Below are 17,878 nucleotides of genomic sequence, written 5' to 3'. Positions count from 1 at the left end.
TCTAGTGTGAGGTGTCCCTGCCTATGGCAGGGGGTTTGGAACTAGATGATCCTTGTGGTTCCTTCCAACTTTGACTGATACTATGATACTGTGAAGATGTGGCTTAGAATTGTTGCGTGTGCCACAGAAATTGTGCTTTATTTGAGACGAATTTGGGGTATGGTTATTGTTCTTGTAGTTGTCTCCAGCATACTTTGGAAATCTTAGGTGACTGTAGAAGAGCATATGGTCACCGATTCTGACATAAATTTCCCTTAAAATGAAGGTATTACCTGACAAAGATCAGGCTCAGTATTGCTTGCTTGTTTTCATGTTTGAATTTGCACTGATGCTATGCACAATTAGTGGCAATTACATGAATTTACATTTTCAAGTCAGAGGACTTCCTCAGCATTAAATCTGGTCTTTGTGTTCATCACTTACACTTTCATTAGTATTATAGTGTTGTGTGGCAGTGTATTCACCTATCCAATATTGGATAGCCTATTTTAAGAGTAATGGGATGGATTCATTTGTGTCACACAGAGTGGATGTTATAAAGACATGCTATTCTTATCACTCCTGCCCATTATTATTTATCTTATCTATGTATTATATGTGAGATGCAAGCATCTCCCTGTCCCAGTCAGGGTCATGTAGGTAAGTACCCTATGCAAGCACTGAGAAGAAAAGGTTTAGGAAAGTGGCACAGGGTGAGGGGGGAAAGGAATTGTAAGATACAGACAAAAGGATTCTCAACAGAATGAATTGTATAATAATCAGTAGTTGTGCCTGTGACCAGTTGAAGCCAGTGGTAAGACCTGTTCTGTGAATATTACTTATGACCTTACAACCACATTTGCAAGTTTTTACTTTAGTCATTCCCCTCCCCCCCAACCTCCCCCCTCTGTTTGACTCATGCACCTGTGTTTGAAACGATACCTCTGCAAAAGGTACTCCTGTTCTGAAGCATTCCTAAATATTATTTCCTCAGACCAACCCTGGTGAATATTTGCCTGCAGAGGCAGTTCATTTCTCTCCAGTTAGCCAGGTGACAAGATGTCTGGGCTCTGGATCCTTAAGATGATATATTACTCGTGGGTTTGTTTTTATAGTGTAGTAAGTGTTGCCACCCCTAGAAATGCATTAGTCTTCCTGTGCTATTCTTTTTTTGGCTCAGGTGGGAAATCATCCCATGCCAAATCCTCTGAGGCCCTTCTTTGCAGTAATAAAGGAGTTCTCTATCCATACACTGACCACAAAGATTCTTAAGGTCTAAAAGGAAACCAATCTCAGCTATTTTAGATGCAGACACATCAGGTGAATTTGTGATTTTTTATTAACTTTCTCTTATTCTTTATTTTCTGTCCAATCTATCCTAGACACTATTGCTAAGCCCATTAGATTCCACTGTATTAACCCGCCTGCCACTAATTTCCTCTTGACCTAATCCAGTTCATGTTATGGTTTCCTCTTTCCCCTGTTGAAGAAGTTGCAGTATTTCATGTGACAGACAATTACTGTTTCAAGAGAATTCCCCTCACCTTTTGTCAAAAGTTGAATGAACTCAGTCTATCACCAGAGCTGTGCTGTAGTGTTTACTCTGGCAGGGTACCCTACTAATTGTGTTGCACAAAGCATATTAACAAGCAGAAGTGCTCCTCCCAGTCCAGCAGTGTCTCTGTTCAACAGCAACCAAATCCCTTCCCCATACTTTAAGCCAGTGTAGCTCCCTGCTAACCTCTGTCAAGATGTGTCCTCCCAGGGGCCTGTGTGCCTCGGGGATGGAAGGGAATAACCAGCACCAGCTTTGCTCAGCACTCAGAAGCCTATTCACTGCTTGCTGCTGATCTTTGGTTTATGCAAATCAAAAGCAGCTCAATAGACATTAAATGATTTAATGTCAGGACTTCTTTGTGAGCTGATACAATTGGACATGTGTTGGACAGAATATCCAATAAATAATAATAAACAGCAGAAAGAAAACTACAGACCTGGTGCTTTCCCCTTCACATTTCCCTTCTATAGCTGGAATATGTCCTTTATGGCTGGTATAAATGTCTGTACTTGGAAAAAATCAAGCCACTGACATAAAATAGCCCTCTGTATTTAGGTTCAAAAGCAGTAAGTGTTCTTGTATCTGCAATTATATGCTGTGATGTAGTGGCTAAAGGCATACACAGTCTGGAGCGCTTGTGAGCTTGGCCAGAGGCTTTGGTGATGCAGTTTCCCTGCGAAGGGTTTTGACGAGAAATGCTTTTCCCTCAAAATAAGTAAATATATAAATAAATTAAGCTCTTCAGAGCCCAGAGCATGATTAATTAAGAGGGGGAAAATGCTTAATCTATCTGCTCACCATAGAATTAATGAATAATAAAGAATGTCTTCCCAGCATCTACAGCTGAGAGGGCTGTGAATATCTGTGCGTGTCATACCTGCACGTCTCTGCCTACCTGCAGCTCCTCTCGCCGTGGTGCTCTTTTGGTGCCTCAGAGCAAATCTGTTGGTTTTCCATGTTTTTCTTCTTTTGGGCTTTTATTTGTTTAAGCTGCTTATGGTCTCTAAACCAACTGAGATGAAGATTTTTAGATGGAGGAATTGCAAATTATAGAAATGTTGTGGTCTGGGACAGGAAACACCATAACAGTTCTTTAAGCATTTGCATAGTCCAATATCATTGTTCTCTACAACTACCTGAAAGGTGGTTGTAGCCAGGAAGGGGTTGGTCTCTTCTCCCAGGCAACCAGCACTAGAACAAGGGGGACACAGTCTCAAGCTGCACCAGGGGAAGTTTAGGCTCGAGGTGAGGAGAAAGTTCTTCCCAGAGAGAGTCATTCGTCATTGGAATGTGCGGCCCAGGGAGGTAGCGGAGTCACCATCCCTGGAGGTGTTCAAGAGGGGATTCGATGTGACACTTGGTGCCATGGTTTAGTTATGAGGTCTGTGGTGACAGGTTGGACTCGATTATCTTTGAGGTCTCTTCGATCTTTGAGGTCTCTTCCAACCTTAGTGATACTGTGATACTGTGTGATACTGTGATAGTCTTAATTGTTCTTTTCCTACAGACTAGCTTCTTTTCAAGGGTGCTTAAAACAAGACTCCAAAACTGTTAAATGGGACTTTGTCCTTTACTGGGAATATTTGGGAATTCAACTCAACTAGATGAGCTTGGTTTTATCATCCTACTTCCATCTGTTAAGACTTCTCACTGGTACAGCTTTTAGGATGGAATTTTACTATGCATCAACTTTTATATATACATTTTTTTCCCTAGGATGGTATTTTTTTTAACAGCACATTAAAGACTTTAATGCTAGAAATGGTTTGGTTTCTATTTAAATATTCTGAACATCTCTGCTAAAGGCAGACACAAACTGTACTAAATGTTCTGTATTACTCACATATGCACTGTCCCTGTGAAGAACATCGTACATCAGAGGCAGCAGTGATTCCTCAGATTTGCCCAGTGACAAGACACCACATAGCTAGTCTTTGCTAAAAATGTCAGTGTCAGCTTTATTTGCCCAAACATGCTTTCTTCTTTCAGGCTGCCAGTTGTTGTTTCAAAACAAATGGAATCTAAAAAAAATCTCATTATTTTTATTGTTTAAAGGCAGCACTGGGGGCAGCTCTGAGGGTCAGGAGGTAACAATACTAATTTACCCCTGTGCTGCTGCACTTAGAATATTTAATCTCTTATGACTTTGACACGATGACTGGCTGTATTTCTTAATTCTGTTGTGAAGATGTTGCTGCAGGGCCATGCATCTCCTAATAATGTGCATCAAGACAGAGACAAGTAATGAATATTTTATGAGGCTCTTTTCCTACAAGTGGCTCAGCCTGGGTAAATACACATAGAAGTCCACATACCACTTCTGCCTCACAGAAGTGAGGCTATGATGATGGTGGCCAGTGCTAATGCACCCTATTGGATTCGGTGTGTATTTTTAACTGTTTGGAGGCAGTGACAATATTCAGCTTTTTCATAGGCATTTGGCTGGACTGGATAAGGAACAACATCCTTTCGGCTTTTTAGTCCCAGGGAGGAACTGTTGTGTTCAACATCAACCTGAGAAAGCCCACTTCTCTTTGCCAGTCCTTGCAGTAAATTGGCTTCTACCTAAAGTGAAGCCATACTAAAAAACATACTTTAATATAATACTTGATCTGGACAGTGATTTCTGCCCAAGATAGTATTTGATTAAATACTAATGAAAGAGCTGACTGCAAATTCTGTTAACATAAGGTTGGCTGTTTAAGAGTGAAGGTGAAAATGAGACAAATGGATTCCAAGGAGGACCCCAGGGTCATAGTCCACAGATGTCAACTGACAGGGCAGAGGCAGATTGTTTTGTTACTGGGATCAGGAGCACCATTCAAGAACTGTTTCTTTAAAACTATGTTATCAAAAAGCAGTCTGAGCTTTAAAGGCAGTACAGAGTATGAGAGCAGAGAGGGAGGCTGCAGCAGAAGAGGGAACACCAGGGAACCAGAGGACAATACTGATCTGTGCAAAAAGCAGAAGTCTCTGTATGCAAAGAGCCTAGCCATTGTTTAGGGTTCTGCAAGTTTTCTGGCAATGGGAATAAGTAAACGTGGGTTTTAAGGAGTGTAATGAGCTAATTTCTGTATCTGCAATAGCTGAATATTGAATTACATTTATGCATCTCTTGCACATTTATTTTCATTACTAGAACTCTCATAAACAGAGAAGCTGCCCTCAAAAACTTCCCAGATTTATTTCCAGTGTGTAAGCCTCTCTCTGTCTCATCGCAGTGCCTCTCAAATTCCTTCTGCTAAGTTATGATGGTTATCAATCTGTGACTTAGGACCCCAGTGCAGCAGCTGTCAGGCAGGTTCCAACCACCTTCCCTTTTCAAGGCACAGATGGACTGAGCCTCTCTGCCATTTGGGGGAGGGAAAGGCCCTCAAATATCTTTATCTGCTGTTGCATGGAGTAAATCTAAGACGATGCAAATAATGCTTGATCATGGTAAATGGTGATAATCCTCTCTTAGCAAACAAGCACCTATTCTGAAATTGCAGCAGGAGATAATAATAGAAAATGGATAAAGGGCTATGCAGATGGATTTTTAAAAGGTAGGAGCTCAACTCATTCTTATTAAAATTGATGAGAGCTGTAATGTTTATAAATTACAGCTTTGTAAAATGTAAGCATGTGGGTTGAATATTTTAGTCCTGGCAGTTTTTTATATTCTGTTTTTTACAATGACAGGTTTATTGGGGTTTTTAATGTGTGTTTGGATGATTGTTGGGGTTTAGCTGTGTGCTCTTTACTACAGTGTGGTCATCAGCACGATATCACAAGCATGAAAGAAACAGATCGGCCAGCAGTTGTGCTGTGTTTTATAAATCCTCTCTGCAAAGTCAACCTGTGATTTTAATATAGCACGAGGAATATATGGGTGGTGCATCTTTGTGTCACAGCAACAGGAGCTAGGACACAGTGCAGGCTGTGTATTTGAAAAACTGTCCCACGTGCAAGTGGGAATTGCTGCAGTTTTATAAGGAAGTGTCCCAAAATTCCATTCTATTTAGGAAACTTCTGTGTAGCCTTCATAAATGATTAATGCTGCCAAAATGAAAAAGGGGGATGTATCTCTGTATGTAACTTCTGGGATGTGTGTTCTGATTTTAAGGCATCTCACTTGATTTAGAGCCATCTTTAAGACAATGTTAAAGTTCAGCACCTCCAGGCTAATCTTGTGAATCCTTAATCCCTGTGTTGCTCCTACCGCTTTGAGTAGGTCTACTGGTTATGAATGAGTGCTTTTGCACACTGTAATTTTGACCCCACTAACAAACTGTTATGGCATCAGGTCTGTAATAAGTATAGCAGGGAGGTCATCTTGCTAAAGTAAACACATTCATCTTGGTTGAAACCACAGCACATTGTGTTGTCATTCTGCTCTAAGTGAAGCAGACACTGATGACATTCAGGGCTATCCCGTTACCATCCACCTTTAGTTTCTGAGCCAGCACTAAATGTTCCCAGTATAGCAGCAGTGCATGGAAATCCCTCATGGCTTTTTGGCTTCCAACCTCTTTAATGCAGTGAAATGGATACCAGCTTGGGGATTCCTCTCTCTGCCTTACCTGGACACAGAATTTCCGTGCTGGCAATAATGGGCATTTGGTCAACTGTGAATGTGTTCCAAAGCCTCCATATCAGCATGAGCAGAGTTGCAGTCTGAAGGCTTTGGGGCCTGTCAGTGTTTTGTTGCAACAGGAATTATTTGGCTATTTGCCCTCTGGTGCTCACTGTAAGACCAGCTTGCCATCGTCTCCAAAGCTGCAGCAAAAAAAGAGAAGAGGCTGGCTGGAAACATGAGACAGTTAAGGCTTCCTCATTTACTTCACTTCTAACTTGCTAGCTACTTTTGCAAATACCTTCATGCAGCTTCGTGCAAACATCGTCCTTGCTCTAATCTCTTCTCTCAGGGTCTGCTAGCGCTGTGGCAGGCAGGGGGCTGCACAAACATTAAACTGCAGTTACTCGATGGGCTGCAGTACCTCCTTGCAACAGGATGAGGGCCTCAGCTCTGTATGTCTCGGTAATTCAATAGAGGTCTTGGACTTTGTTGCCTGTTTTTATTGTTGCTTTCTTCCACTAAAGCACTGTTTCAGCAGGAAAAGACTAGGTTATATTAAAACCCTAAGTGATGGGCTACTAAACGCAGCTGGGATTTCGCGAGGAAAATGGTAGGTGATGTTGGTGTGTGTGAATAACCACAGCTGCAATCTACAATTGCACATCATCACTGGCATAACATTTTGTCTGTAGTTGTGGGGGTGTTTTTCCTTTAAAGCTAGTGTTCAAATACTTGAAACATCAAAGTCTTCCCTTCTTCGCATTATTCATTTTTTTTGCAGATGTCTCATACCGCGCACTAGAATGATCAGAAAGGTTTGTCTCTTTAGATATGGTAAAGCAATCTTGTGTCATTTTGGAAAGGTGGTTGGGAATGATTTCATGGTTATTAACTGGAATTTTTTTTTTTTTTTTCTTTTCAACTTCAGCTTTTTAAAATTAACCAGAACTTTCAAGCAACTTTTCAGTCAGGGAAGTCATTGTGCCCCTGTACTCAGCAATGGTCAGGCCACACCTTGAGTACTGTGTCCAGTTCTGGGCCTCTCAGTTTAAGAAGGACATTGAGACTCTTGAACATGCCCAGAGAAGGGCAACGAGGTTGGGGAGAGGCCTCGAGCACAAGCCCTATAAGGAGAGGCTGAGGGAGATGGGATTGTTTAGCCTGGAGTAGAGGAGGCACAGGGGAGACCTCATTGCTGTCTACAACTACCTGAAGGGTGGTTGTAGCCAGGAGGGGATTGGTCTCTTCTCCCAGGCAACCAGCACCAGAACAAAAGGACACAGTCTCCAGCTGCACCAGGGGAAGTTTAGGCTGGAGGGTGGGAGAATGTTCTTCCCAGAGAGAGTTGTTCACCATTGGAATGTGCTGCCCAGGGAGGCGATGGAGTCACCATCCCTGGAGGTGTTCAAGAGGGGATTGGATGTGGCACTTGGTGCCATGGTCTAGTCATGAGGTCTGTGGAGACAGGTTGGACTTGATGATCTTTGAGGTCTCTTCCAACCTTGGTGATTCTGTGATCTTCTCCATGCCATTCCTCGAAAGTAGAATGCCATTTATTTTGTTTCTTCATCAAGCCAATTGCTTCACCTCCTTCTAAGAATGTTAAAATGAAATTCAACAAAAAAGCATATAATGAAAAAAAATGAAATTCATAGAGGTTATCTGAGTATGTACCCAGCAAACCTGGGACTGTGCAACAGAAGCCATTGTGATGCAAAAGGTTCTGCTATAGGGCTGGTACTTTGCAGGTCTAACATGGTCATTTTTAAATAGCTTCTTTTCAGACCACTACTGGGGGAAAAAGTGAACTTGGGAAATGTCTTGATGCTGATCCTGGTAAGTGATCCTGCTCTGGCAGGGTGGTTGGACTGGATGATCTTTTGAGGTCACTTCCAACCCCTAACATGCTGTGAGTCTGTGATGGGTACCTTGATCATATTCAGTTGCTGCAAAACCTACAGGTTTTGCTAGAAGATAAAAAGTCTGTTTCCTCTGAGCTGATTAAGCTAAGTAGTTCCAAATGAACTGGGGTCAGGCTGACCTGTAGTCTGTTGCTTTGACTAGTTGCTTGATGGGCTCTGCAGATAATGGCTGTAAGACTGATGCTTTACTAAATGTTCTTCACAAAATCCTTTAGTTCAGTGTTGCGTGAAGTGAAATTTACTGTCTATGACCTCAGTAGCTAAGCAGCTCAGACTTGTAGATGCAAAAGCAACTGAAGGTTCCCTCTGTATCAACAACTTTGTTCCAAGCTGGTGTGTTCTGCAGTAACCAAAAGTCAACAGAAGCTAAGATAACTGTTGCAAGATCAACATTGTACAAGACCAAGTGCAGTTTCAAGGACAGCCACAGACAATAGCAAGGTTTGGTTTGTTATGCTGCTGTTATCATTGCAGTCTTAGCTATCTGACAGCCCACTAGAAGTGCCCCAAGGCACTAAACCATCATTCCTACATTAGGGGAGTTGCCTATGGCAGATTTCAGAGTGCTGACCAGTTTTAAAGGGTCTTTACCTGTGGCTACTTAACATTGTCTTCATCTTCAGCCAGCTGTCTTTCAACCAAAACATTATACTGGCTGAGCACAGTGATAGCAGAGAGATGTAAAGAGTATGACCAGCTCTGGGCTGTCATTGGAATATGTGGTATCTTGGTATTTCTTCAGCTTCCTATTCCATTTTAATTAATCTGAGTGAAAACATGAGCCCTATGGAGACCAGTGGGAGTCACAACCAGTGAAAGAGTAACAGAGAGAAACTGAATTTGTGACTTAGAATGGGATCCTGGCATTGCCTCTGGCTTCTTCAATATATTTGGAACAAGGTACCAATCTCTTCCCATGCTCCCCATTTGTAAGATGGTTCAGCATTCAGAGCTGACTGGTATCATTTCAACAAGAGCACTTTCACTGAAATCCAGATGTTGCATGTATTGATTCTGATGTAGTTTTCTGCTGTCAATAGAAGCCTTTCTGAGGGAAGAAAAATTGAATCTTGGCCCTTCTGGGCAGGAAACTGTGGGTTCAGCTGAATGCTCTTTGTGTGAAAAGATTTCAGAGCTTTTGGGGTTTGTTTCAATGCAAAAAAGAAAAAGAACTTTATGACCTTGACATTTCCCCCCAAATGCCACTGCAATCCTTCAGTCAAGCTCTGAAAGTAAAGATGAAAATACTTTGTAACTTGCTTTAAGGTCTCTGAATGAACAGCGCTCTAGGAGAGCTAGTTATTATTTGAATGGTGTTACTTAAGGTTTCAGCTATATGAACTTATTCTCATGCTCTTCTGTACTCACCACAGGCTATTTTAAGCTGACCATTTAAGAGCATTTACTTAGCAAAAGGAAACAACTGTTTTGACCTAAGTCAGTCATGAATGAAATTATGGCATCGAAAGAGACCATTTAAAACTGCAGTGATGTGAAAATAAAACTCCCTCAGAACTTGGTAAAACCTCTGACACAGCCAAAGGTGTTTTGCAGCTCCTGGGAAAAATGATACACTCCTGTCAGAATCCAGTGTTCTTGGGGCCAGCTTGTGAACTTGGGAGTTCATGATGGAAATAGTAATCTAACAGATTCTTAACCATATCAAGACCAGCAGGTGTTGCTATAATATATTAAATGCTGTGGAGACAACTAATAAGCTACACTTGTGCGTTAGTTCAATAGGTTTGCTTAAAGGAAATTGGTATTTTCTAGGAATATGTAATGCTATGACAGACTTGCAACAAGAGTACTGCTAAAATAGTCCAAACACTGGAAAATTGCAGGTTCTGAACTGCTTCTGAGCTGCTTCTGCTGAGCTGCCTGAGAGTTTTACTCCTGCTTCAGTGAAAGAACTTCAGACCCTGCATTTAGGTGTCTTGTGTGTGTGTGTTTAAGAATACAGGACTGCAGGAAGGAACTAAATCCTGTGTAGGCAATTAACTGTTTGCAAGATATGATACTGTAGAAGCTGGTGGCATCTTTTCAAGGGATAAGAGTTTATTCCTCAGGAAACCCTGAGCAGGCCTTCCCAGAGTTGACTGTAACTTGGCAAGTTGTAACTTTTGCTGGATTTTGAGCCTGTCAGCTGCTGAAATCAAGAATGAAAAAGATTCCCACAGCCAGGATTATACTATGCTATGGAATCCTCTAAGTGAGATGGCATACAGAGGAGGGCCACTGTGAACGTGAATGGAGTACCTGCCAGCTGAAAGGGCTTATTTAATGTCCATAGGTATCAAGCTTAGAGATCCTGGTCACTTGATGTGACTGCTGTGTTTGAAAGTGAGGGCTTGTGCTGTTTTTATCCCCCTGTGTATGATTCTATAATAGGAAAGACATGGACTTGGAGGGCCACAAAAGTGATCAGAGGGCTGGAATACCTCTCCTGTGAAGGAAGGCTGAGAGAATGGGAATTGTTCAACCTGGAGTAGAGAAGGCTGAAGGATCCTTTATTTTTATCTTCCAGTACATATAAGGAGCATGTAAGAAAGCTGGGGACAAGCCTTTTAACAGGACCTGTTGTGACAGGGCAAGGAGTGATGGTTTTAAACTAAAAAAAAAGGAAGATTTAGACAAGATAGAAGGAAGAAATATTTTACAGTCAAGGTGGTGATACAGAATGTGCAGAGAGGTGATAGAAGCCACAGACCTGGAAGCATTCAAGGTCAGCTTGGACAGAGCTCTGAGCAGCCTGGTCTAGTGTCCTTGCTCAGTGCAGAAGGGTAGGACTAGATGACCTTAAAAGGTTCCTTCCACCTCAAACCCTTCTGTGATTCTGTGTATGCCTGCAAGAACTTCTCATGCACATGGTCCCGTGTCACTTCCAGGTACGATCACTAGCCAACGTTGTACTTTGGCTGCTGGAAAACTCACGGAGCTGAGCGGGTTACCAGCAATACCTCTTGCTGGGAGCATGTGAACTTGTCAGCTTATTTCTAGTGGTGAGGGGGGTGGAGCATCCTCTCACCTCCAGGGGCTGCACCCATAGACGAGGACAACCTTTGTCCTGCACCTTCTCAGGTGCTGCATGTAACGAGTCTTGGGCAGGATAAGGGCCCTCTAGGTGGGCAATGAAGGGAAAATGGCCACTGGTGTCTTCCCGTGGAGGAGAAGCATGCAGCTGCCCCGGCTCGGTCACCGCTGAAATCCAGCGGCGAGCGCCGGGGCTGCACCGCAGGGCCCGGGGGCGGGCGGCGGCCCCCGGCGGGGCCGGGATGCGGGGCGGGGAGCCGCGGGCAAGGCGGGGCAGCACGGCACTGCACGGCGGCTCCACCGTGTGCATGTAGATGAGATCCCCCGGAGCACGTCACTCCGCACCGGCGCTCTGCGTTTGGGGCGGCGGAGAGCGAGGGCGGGCGAGCGGGAGCCGCCGGAGGAGGAGAGGCGGCAGCAGCTCGGCGGCCAGCGGCAGCTGTGCTCCGCGCCCCGCGCTCCCTGCGCGGCTCTCCCGCTCCATGCCGCCCAGCGCTCGGTGGCGCGGCCCCCGCGGGGCGAAGGCTGGCGCTGGGCGGGGAGCGACGCGGCGGTGCTGAAGGACAGCTCCGCTCCGCGCTGCCCCGCGCTCCTCCGCGCCCCGGCGCGCCCCGGCGCCGGGTGGCCGCCAGGCCGCCGGCCCGCCGCGCCTTGATGTGCCCCCCGCCACCGCGCTGGCGGCTCCCATGGCGGTGGCACGGAAAATCAAAACTTTGTTGACCGTGAACATCTTGGTCTTCGTGGGCATCATCCTCTTCTCGGTCTACTGCAGGATCCAGGACCGCTCCCAGGAGCTGGTGCAAATCGTCCGGAGCGCGGACCGCCGGGCCAGGAGCCGCGGCGCCAAGGTGGGCAGCCTGGCTGACAGGGAGTCCATCCTGCAGCGCCTGGACCACCTGGAGGAAGTGGTCTACAACCAGCTAAATGGTACGGAGGGTTGGGAGGGGAGGCAGCACCAGTCCCGTGGTGCCCTGTGTCCTGAGATGGTGCCGCAGATTGGGGAAGAGCACCCGAAGTGCCCTCCTGCTGGGGAGGGAAGCCCGGGCACCATACACACTGATCCCAGTGCTGCGGCTGCAGGGTTTTGCTGCAGGGATTTATTGACACCCCCACACACCAACTCTCAGTTCAAAGTTAGGACTTCTTCAATAGATGCAGAGTTAAGAAGGCAGCACACTTTGTGGGTTTAAGGATTGGTGGAAGTCCCTACAAACTGTACCAGGTTTTGCAGCTGACCTGGAGCCATCAACACTGCATGGGCAAACGTTCGTACAGCAAATACAGCGTCAGGTTATAGCTGGAAGTCATCTGCTAGTCTCAGAACTACTTTAGAAATATTCTGTTGAGTTCTTAGCTGTGTTCTTTTAATGGTCTGTTTAAGCATAACACCCATATGTTGCTTTAATGATTCTGACATTTCAATTTGATATTACCTTTAGTTGAGGAGTTGAAATATCCACCACTTCTTTTGGTGACATTCCATTCCAATTCACCAGCCTTGAAAAATATTCATAGCTAAGCAAAGAACCCTTCCATGTTTGTTACAACAGGCTAAGCCATAGAAGTTTTTATGGGACAACTAACATCTCATGTAGGAGCTAATTCTTCAAAACAAGTGCATTTGCAAAGTTTTCAATGTAGAGCATCAAAGACATAATTATGTGTTCAAATACGGCAGTGCTTTGGATAATAAAAGGCTGAAGGGGGGAACTATAATAGAAATGTAACATTTAGTGGCTAGCATGAAATAAAACTTCCAGATTAAGTCTACCAAGCGTTCTCCTAGGCTGCTTCTGAAAATCTTATTCATAACATTGATTTAACAAAGGCTAGAGTAGTCTCAAAATGCAGGCACATAGGAAGGTTAGGATAAAATATCCTTCCTATTACTACTTTCTGAATGACTGTATAAATCAAAGTAGGTGAGACTGTTATGGCAATATGCAGTCTGTGCCAGCAAATGTTTTTAGAGCAGGCATTCCTTCACACACCTCTGTATAAAACAGGGCAGAGGGAAGGGGGGTGTGGAGTGTGGGTTAGTCACAAAAACACACCTTCCTGAATTAAAGGGGACGTGTCAACAGCTGTTTTCTGCCCATCTTCTGGAGCAGTTTTCAAGAATGTAGGATTTAAGAGGGAAACCCTCTTCCAGATTCAACACTAAAACTAAATTAGATCAGTCCTCAAGCTGTATCCATCATAGCCCAACTGAATGGGGTTTGTCTTTGGCCCAAACTGATTTTTTTTTTTTCTTGGAGTTGTTGGTCTTGGAGGTGATACTTTAGGCACAGGATTTCATCTCAGTGTGGCATCCTTTGCAGAATCACCAGGAGTCTTTAATGCACTAGGCAGGCGCCATTGCATATTGTGACTGTGGCTTTACAGTAAATGAGAATTTTTCTCTGAAGTATGCCTCTATTTGGGGGACATTCTCCTTCTTTTAATTTGCTTTGTTGGGTATGAAACATCATAGTCAAATTACCTGAACTTAAATACTGCTGGCAGTTTCTTCTTGAAAGTTCTTAAACAGGAAGATAGTAAATGCAGGAAGTTTTTTTCAAGCTGAGCTGTTCAAAGTTCCTATTCGTTTTCTTTCAGTTCCAATCTGACAAGTGTTTTGTTTATTATGCAGTGGTACATGAACAGGAATTAGTTATTTTATCATCATTGTGACAAGATATTTTCTTGCTTCCTTCCCCCCAACCCCTTAATCTTCTGGCAATAAACAAACAAACAAAAAGTCCTAAAATACTGGGAGGTGCTCCACTGAAATCATCAAAGCTGCTTCACTTTAAGTGAAATCAGGATCAAGCATCTCTTTTGGGGGTTAGCTCACTGGTATCCTGGTTTTAATATCATGATTCATTACATATGCCATTAATGGATGTAGCGCTGCTCTGGCAGCATTGAGATTCAAGGGAATCTGTCTGTGACAGTGCTCTACTATGCCTCGTGGAAAGGCTGTGTTACAGAAGCACTCTGCTTACTCTGGAGCTGTTCTGTTTCATCCTCAAGTCAAGCAAGGTTTCTCGGATATTATTCTGTATACTGCTTTATCACAAGGTTGGAGAGTCATTCAAGGCTGCCTTAGATGTTAATTGTCATGAGAGTGGGTCAAAGTTGCTTTTATATGGAGAGACAGATGTGAATAGGCAGATTTTATTCACAAGGAACAGGAGTTCCTTGCATACCCAGAACTCCTGCAAGCACCAGGAGTTTAAGTCCAGCTCAGTTATTGTTAGAGCAAATCTGTCCAGATCAGTATTTCCATTTTCTACTCTTAGTTCTTTTTGTCTTAAGATCATCAGATTTAGAGCTGCCCACTAAGTATCTTGTATTTTCAGGAAGAAATCTCAGTGTTCATTTTTCTCTTATATTTGGGTTAGTCCTAAATTGGTAAGACCTTACCTGGATTTTCTGGGGACTCTGTGAAGTTCCAGTGCAACAGAAAGAGACTTCTGTGAGAAGCCCAGCCCTGCCCTGCAGCTGCGTCTGTACAGAATTCTGTCTCTGTCACACTTCCTTGTTTGCATGCAATCAAGGGAATGCTATTTGAAAGTGTACCTTCTGCAAGGAAAAACAAACACAGCAGCACCGTTACAAGTGCATCAAGATGTAACCTAAAACTGATCACCAGAGAACTCATTAACTTTTCAGTCTGAATAGAACCGGTGCAGGCAGTGCCTGTAGAGGTGTGTGCAGAACGCAGAGGACCGTGTGCGGAAGTCAGTATAAAGCTGGTCCTTGCAGTTCTCTTTGGCAGAACGAGGATTTTTAGAACTGAGTGAGAATTGCCATGATTCCCTGCAGAGCCACACAGACATACACCCAAACAATAGTTTTCAGTTGGCTCGTGCTTCGGATTTCTATCAGCTTAGAAAAATGATATTTCTCAAAGCTTTCTTTACACTCAGCTGCTGCTGGTTTGGGGGGAACGAGATGATTGGTGCATGCAAAGGGAAAAGGAAGCAATGGAATTTCCTTGGTGAAACTTTCTATTACCTCTTAATATTTGACTGTGGGTGTAACATTTATTCTGAGAAACTAAGTTATTCAAGGTACAGTTCATCAATCTATAGACTTTTTTGTTTCATTTTCACTGTGACAATTCTGTTGCTGAATGTGACTCATTGTCAGTCAACACACCTAATGCCAGACAGAGTTGGGAGCAACTCATGAAATGGCATAACAGTAACACTTTGGTGCTTTCTTCCTTTGCCTCTACATTTGGAAAGGGGGAAACAAAAATAAATTACTGGACTGCTTTTTCCCCTAATCACTTTTGCATCTGAGTCTCTTGCTAATGATTTATCATAGAGGATAAATAATGTTTGATGCCCCAAGTAGAGCATAACCTTTCATGCCAAAAGCAATTGAAGGGTCAGGCTACAATTTCACTGTAATTGCTTTTTCCCCCCCCTTTTCACTGTCTCTTTCCAGTAATACACAACAATCAATACAGCATGTAATCAGATTTCATTAAATCTGCAAAGATTAAGAGAGTTTTCATCTTCTCATTATGTATGCTCACATCATGTCTTCCTACCCGTGTTTTCTACATTAGACCTCTTTGACCCGTTCTGTTGCAGGCATGGATGGATAAATTTGGAGTATTACTTCAAATTTGACAGATTGTCATTCTGTACACATCATAATTTGATTTTGCTCTCTTTGGGAAGATTAAATACAATAGCAGTTTCCAGCATGATAAATGGCTTGTATATTGCATACGAATTTCACGGAGGAGGCTAGCGAAAACAAGTGGACAATTCACGTAATTGCAGTACCACAGGCTTCAAATGATGGCAATAACAGGCCCTAGGTGCAGAGGACTGATTCATGCTGGCTGTGACTCCTGATTTTCAGAGTGTGTTAGATTCAAAGTGATTGCATTTAAAATTCAGCCTGGCAATCTGCATACTTAAAAGGCAGAGTAGTATCTTTAACAGGACAGTTTATCAGCTTGGAACTGGTTGAAAATGGCTCCAAATTTCCATATCGAAAGTAAGAGTCGGGAACAGGCTGTGAATGAATCATGCACATGTCCACATCACATTTGTCAAAAAGAAGCTTTTACAGCTGGCAACTTTCAGCTGAAGAGTAATTCCCTTGCAGAGAAGAGAGCTAAAGCCACATGTGCGTGGGGGAAGATTAAGTGTGGCTGCCAGCCTTGCCTTAACGAAACTGCACCTTCTCATACCCACCTACAGCTTCTCATAACTATTCCTGTTTAATTTGCTTACAGCCTGATGATAACATACATCTGAAAAAAATGACACATAGCTACCTCCAAAAGTATATATGTGTGGGGACCTCTCTCACCTGTGGGCTTTCCTTGTCCCAGTGATTGGCTTCTTGTGCTCTCAATTTGAGATTGTTTCATGGGCCTCGTGAAGTTGGGAGTGAAAAATATCAGCTACTTCTTTTAAGTTAGGCTGCAGTTTATCAGTTTACTATACAGCATCTATCAAGGGTTTTTCAACTGTACTGGATCTGTTACTCAAACTTAGGTAAGTAATTGTTGTTACAGACATGATCTTCTGTATTGCCAAGCAATGGTCAAGTCCAAAAGACGGATTTCCACTTCACATTGGCTTTAACTCTGTTAAGTCTTGATTTACACAGCTGAGGAAGCTCATAATCAGCATTTTTAGAAAGACCAAGATGTTATTCCGCACAGTAAGGGAAGAAAACATCACCAGTCAGTATTTTGATAGCCCCTATAAAAAGTGAAGGTAATGTTCGAAAGAGTATTACTCTATTTAGGCACTTTAGGAAGAAAAGGCCTAAAGGTTTGGTAGAAAAAAAAAAGAAGGTAAATCACTTTAGTAAAGCAGGCAAAATGGCATTCAGCTCTTCAAAATATTGACAAATACAGAAATTATGTCTCTATTCCAGCAGCACATCAGTGATTTTAAAGTCTCTCCCTGTACTCTGTGTTTCACATACTGCTAACTATTTTTCTTTTATGTCATGTTTGTGCCTTTTGTGTTTGTAGCTGGGAAGAAAGCTTATTTTGACAGAAAAAAAAACCCCTATGTTGTAATTTTATCATTGACTCGTTTATTTGTGCAGAGCTTGAATCATTCGTACTATACGGGATTAAAAGTAATGTTTACAGAGGAGGGAGTAAAACCTTGACTGATGGAGGGTTTGTTGCCTTTTAGGAGACAGTCCAGTTCAGTTTCTTGCCTTTTCTTTGTAGATGTGGCTGAAGCTGGAAAAGTAAATACAGGTCTGACATTTTTTCTAGTGAAGAGCTGGAGTGGGGTTGTTGCACATCTATAATCACCATATAGGGTTAGAGGAATGGAATGGAATGGAATGGAATGGAATGGAATAGAATAGGATGGAATGGAATGGAATGGAATGGAATGGAATGGAATGGAATGGAATGGGTTGGAAGAGACCTTCAAGATCATCGCATCCAACCTATCAACTAATCAACCCACCTAATCAACTAACCCATGGCACCAAGCACCCCATCAAGTCTCCTCCTGAACACCTCCAATGATGGTGATTCCACCACCTCCCTGGGCAGCCCATTCCAATGGGCAATCACTCTCTCTGTGTAGAAACCATGGCTTTAACTTAACACCCTTGATAGTGGGAGGTGAGGTTGGGTTTTGGAGTTTAAGATTGGGGGTGGTTTTATTTGACTTTGTAGTAAGTAAATGTAGGTAGTACTTAAACCAAAAGCATCATTTAAGAATGCAATTCCAGCCAGGCTGCTCTCCAAGGAAATAATAAGATTTATGAGAGGAAGGAAAAGAAATGAGTCATGTTTAACAAATCTTCCTTTTATTAATGCTCTTCTCTAAGCTTACT

General features: G+C 43.1%; 1 protein-coding gene across 2 annotated transcripts in view; it reads left to right on the top strand.

The window, feature by feature from the left end:
- The first annotated feature begins 11,433 nt into the window (after window positions 1-11,433).
- GALNT9 (polypeptide N-acetylgalactosaminyltransferase 9) overlaps window positions 11,434-17,878 on the top strand; it is a 175,208-nt gene continuing 168,763 nt past the window's right edge. The window contains exon 1 of one of the 2 annotated variants that reach the window (XM_009911015.2): window positions 11,434-11,977. In XM_009911015.2, coding sequence (XP_009909317.1) covers window positions 11,737-11,977 — 241 coding nt within the window. In that variant the 5' untranslated portion in view covers window positions 11,434-11,736. The remainder of the gene's footprint in view (window positions 11,978-17,878) is intronic. The other variant, XM_054172907.1, reaches the window with a different exon arrangement.

The sequence above is a fragment of the Dryobates pubescens genome, chromosome 25 (assembly GCF_014839835.1).
Source record: "Dryobates pubescens isolate bDryPub1 chromosome 25, bDryPub1.pri, whole genome shotgun sequence".
Classification (NCBI taxonomy): Eukaryota; Metazoa; Chordata; class Aves; order Piciformes; family Picidae; genus Dryobates; species Dryobates pubescens.
This window is presented reverse-complemented; position numbering and strand designations above follow the sequence as displayed.